Source organism: Nilaparvata lugens, chromosome 1 (genome assembly GCF_014356525.2).
Source record: "Nilaparvata lugens isolate BPH chromosome 1, ASM1435652v1, whole genome shotgun sequence".
NCBI lineage: Eukaryota > Metazoa > Arthropoda > Insecta > Hemiptera > Delphacidae > Nilaparvata > Nilaparvata lugens.
Window position 1 is genome coordinate 40,331,285 of NC_052504.1, and position 5,078 is coordinate 40,336,362.

General features: G+C 37.7%; 1 protein-coding gene across 1 annotated transcript; it reads right to left on the reverse strand.

The window, feature by feature from the left end:
- Positions 1-273: 273 nt before the first annotated feature.
- On the reverse strand, positions 274-4,164 carry LOC120352606. Its single transcript, XM_039433821.1, is given in 2 exon segments — positions 274-3,887; positions 3,890-4,164. Coding segments are annotated over 2 exon segments (1,671 nt in total). The 5' UTR covers positions 4,155-4,164; the 3' UTR covers positions 274-2,481.
- Between the last annotated feature and the right edge of the window lie 914 nt (positions 4,165-5,078).

Here is a 5,078-nt window from a genome sequence, read left to right on the forward strand (position 1 = left end):
CTAGTCTCCGCGACGTCACCATTTGAAAACACATGCTCTCGACTAGATTCGAGTCTCTTCGCGACCTGAGCCGTGTATGTGTGAGTTGAGCCTAATATAGCTGCTATTAGGAAAACTGATGAATAAAAAGTACATGTTCGAAAATTCTATGAATTCACATTTAGAAGGTCTACTCCTACATTTCTAAAACTCTCTAGCCACCGTATGTTTGGAAGCTGCGAGAGTAGATTATATTCAGAAGTGGAATACCTTTTGAAGATGATCAACAACAAATAAAGATGAAATAGACTTTAATAGTATTCTTATTGGTAACAATATACTTTTCTTGATAAACTTAACCTATTGTGTTATCTGAAACTTAATTATTCTAAATAATTTACTGCTAAAAATAAGAAAAAGATTATCATGAGCTATACATTATTCACATAATATTGATAACATTATCAGCCTTTATTGTTCAATATTGTTTTCAGAGTTCAAATCGATAGCAAAAGTCACGTTCACCACAAATATTTGAAAAAACTCTTCCGAGCATTGTAAGAGTTAAATCAATTTGTACATGTTTGATAATGTATGAAAATACATCCACTTATCGCATTTCTCACCAAACCTAAGAAAAAAGATAGTATATGAAACATTTAAGAACGCTTATTCTATTTCTAGATGGTGAGGTAAGGATGGGAAGTTTTTATCAGTAGTCATAAATTTGTGAAACTTGAAAAATTCCTGTAATTCGGCCTGTAATCAACAGGCTGGCAATAGTCAGGTAGGTACACTACATCATAACATGATCATTATAGCAATGAAAAATAGGGGTTTGCCGTTTTAAACACACCGAAGCCGTGCATCTCAATCAATAATTTACCAGCTAATGTGTTTCAAAATTATCAACATGGAAACAGAAATAAACCATCAAATCCCAATAGGTACTGGGAGCCCCGTTTTTATTCTTTAAATTTAAAATTTGAATAGTATATTAGGTATTTCTCATATTTAAAACTTATATCTTAGACATAACTTCAATATAACGATATATTTTGCAAGAGTTTTCAATTAATAACATACATAATATAGTATCTGTAACATGGATAATATATTTATCTGTAACTGAAGTTAATTATTCTATTACAACTGGGGATTTGCAAAAAATTGAGTTCAGAATAAACACCCGATGAAGTCCTACTACTGTAAAGCTTATTTTGATTTTATCTTTCATCATAGAATATTTTCCTAAATCAAGTTTGAAAAGTCACAAGTAGTAAAACAACGTAATCTATAAAATTTCAGTGATTTGGCTTATTATCAAAGTTTAATTTGGTCAATTACAATGTAAGAATTTTTCCCTTGATAGTTGATTATTTGAAGTTACACAACAGCTTAATAAACTAACAAACAATCTATTGAATATTCACCATGTATCGATCACGTGAATAGAGTTGAAAACGTCCAACTTCGACACGTCACCAAAACAAAAAATCATTCTTTTTATTTTTATATTAATTTTGTCATCACTTGACTTCTAGCGATTTTAATAAGATTCACAAAGCGAAATTATGCAGTTTTGCAATTGACATGTTTATTTCATGACTGTCTATTTATATTATGCAGTTGTTGAAGCCTGTTGATATTTTTAATTTTGTGATTATTAATATTTTTCAATTTATTAAGTATTTAATTGAAGAAATATTTATGAAATCAATAGTTGAAATAGAAGAGGATAGGCTACAGTAAGTTATTGGTGAGAACAATATCAAGTCAAGATTTTTCTTCCTTTTCTAATTGCAATATCTCAACTATACATCACGTCATATATGACCGAACGAGCTTTTAATATAAATTATTGATAAATGATAATATAATATGATTCAATTTATTACTGAAATAGCAACAGTTTGAGGTTACTAACTGATTTCATTTTGAATGTTGGCTTTTGAACAAGGGCCAATAGGTTGAAGTAAGTGATCTGTACAAAATAAATGAGGGCGTTATGAGATAAAGCTTTATCCAGTTTTGATTTATGAAACAGCAAAGAACGTGAACTCTTTAGGTTTATTTTGATATTTATGAATTTTTGGCATTAGAATGACATTTGGAAATGAGTTATCTGTCAATGGGAAATATTCAATAGAATTCATGATAGTTAATTGAGTTGTTATATATCACCAGTAGAACGATCATTTAAATCTAATTATTGAATATTCTAGTAACTCTTGAAATATTGATAAGTGGAAAAATAGAATAGTATACCTGTAGTTCATTCTCTCTGGTTCATACAATGATTTGTATTAAAACATACAAGTCAAAATGTCCTTTCACACACTGTCCATCAGATTATAAATACAGCCACTCACATTCATACTATATATCGCACCTTTTTAACATTACATTTCAAGGTAAATATAAAATGAAATTCAGTCTATTCAAGTGTCTCGAGAAAATAATGAATCAGTAACGACACATTCCACATTTCATTTAACTGACTTAGTGTTGAGGTAGCGAATACACGGGTATAGAGAACGCCCTGTTGAACCTGGCGTGGTTCATCTTATTATGCTCGACTCTCCTTCCGCGCAGGAACCTCATGACGTTGCTGAGCGGCAGCTGCAGGTGATAGTAGGCGCAATAGGGCAGAGGGTCCCAGTAGACGAAGAGCACCTCGCGCTTGTCGAGCAGCGTGCCGAACAGTCGACCTATCGACTCGGGTCCGGGACTCTTCAGTGTGTTGATGACAACCTCGTGCATCCAGTAGCGACCCGACTCGTTGACGAGTGGCCTCTGCACGTTGTGGCTGTTGAAGTGGCGACACGGCTTGCACAGTATGCGCGTGTGGTCGCTCGTGTGACAGATGTAGGGCAGCGACACGCCGACGCGACAGCCGAGTGGCACGATGCTGCCGCTGATTGTCGACTCGGCAAAACGAAAGCCCAGGTGGCCAGTGACCGGACGCAAGAATCGCAGCTTGTTGAAAAACTGCTGCAGCCAGATATCAATCTCGTTCCTGTCGACCGGTGTCAGCCCCCCATGTGGCTCAACTCGACACGTCACGTTTGCAACCACCTGCGACTCCTTCACAGTAGTACATGTAACATAATGATCCCCCGGATAATCTCTCACTATTATCCATGGCCGTTGATGGTTGACACTGTGTGTCAGTCGAAACTTCCTACGATCATTCGGCACCTCCAGCTTAACACGATCGCGGCAGCCCAACGTACCAACATTAACCATCATATGCACACCTGCTTTTAATGTTCCCTTCTCATACAACCTTGCTATATCCTCCTTGGAAAATATCGGGTAATGCATTGGCGTAGCCATACCTTCTGACTGACATCTCCTCATCAACTCATAAACATCATCTAAGACACAGACCTCTTTCAAACCAGGACAAAATACAGTACACCCCATTAGTTCTAAGCGAGGTTTAACTTGCGCATCGAAGTATGCAGTTGAAGTTATGCTGACGGGAACGTAGTAAGATACTTTCTCTTTCTCAGCGATTGAAACAACTGCGCTTATGTAAGCTTCAGATCGATCGCCCATTGGTCGAGGAACGGTGTAGAATTTGTTGACAGCCATTGAAAAGCGAGCCAATCCAAACAGACCTTCCAACTCGAAGACGACAACTCGAAATCCAGCGCTGTAGAAGTTCCTTGCCAAGTGAAGCGCCTGCACAGTACTGCCACAGCTGATCATAACTGTGCGTTTCTTGCGTGATCTTTCCGAAGCAGGAGTATGTAGGACTGTGAGAACCCATTTGATTATAGCGAGTGGGATACTAAGGCATTTGGTGATCATCCACAGACATGTGGTCAACCAGAGTGTTGGTCCAATGAGGAAGAACTGACTCCATGCAAGGTAGATCACTGTAGCGATTAGGTTCTGGTGAAGTGGAGTATGAATGAAGGGTACCAGCCGATAAGGCGTGCAAGAAGTCCGAGTTGAGGTTCTGGTCTCTCTTCTGGAGAGGAGGGCCGGCCTATGGAGCCTAGAGAGAGGGAGCGATCGAGCCGGAACGGCGGTGAAACGGGTCCTGAGGTGACGGATGAAGCAGGTGATGGCGGGGACACACTTTTGGGCCTGTGAATGCAGCCGTTCTGTGAGGACCACAGCGGCCCGACTGATTCTTCTGTGCAGGCCGGCATTGCGGGCATCACAACACTCACACACTAAGCACTCACTCGACACCAATGAGAACGCAGCTGAGACGAGCACGGCGCACGACTGACTGATTGCGACTGATTGATGCTGGCTCATTCAAGACAGCAGACCAAGCTCAAAGGTCCTCACACAAAAACGCCTCTTATCGTCCATAACGAATGATAGCAAATTACTCAACCCTTCTCATCTGTCTAGAAACGCTCAGTATAAAAAAATAATGCAATAGGGATAGGATAGTCTGATCAGAGTGATACAAACGGTTCAAGTTTCAATTGGAAAATGTGGATCACTATCCAGTTCAGTTGGGGATGGAATTGAGATAAATTGAAATGGGATCAATTCCACGATATATAAAACGTACTTTGCTCATACCACTGATACTCAACCCATGAATGTATGATTTCTACCACATTTTTAAATTCTAGTAAATCTTAGCTAGATATGAATTCTACCCTTTAGATCTGCGAGTCTGCGGCACTTATCAGTCAATTATTGTCTCAAACAAATCTCAGGAAAAAAGACTCTCACGCACTAGATATATAAAATTTCAAAAATGTACCTAGCTGTTGTATTTATGTCCAAGGTTGGAAAACTTTTTTCAGGACATCAAAGCACTTGAAATGTTTATGCTCATAGGGTACCTTTGATTGAACATGAGTATTATTTTTAATGAGAGAAACGAAATGTAACCGTGAAACAAGCTCAATACTGTATAACATATTACTAATCCATGAAAGTACAGTAAGCTACTTGATAAACCGATAGATTTAAATATTATGAGAAATGAAAATTTCTATTGCCGAATAAATTGAACTATTTCATTTATTAGAAATGAATTTTAATGATTTATAATATATAAAAATCGTTTTTTTTTTTTTGAACTGCTTAATTAAAATACCGTATGAAGAAAGGTTCTA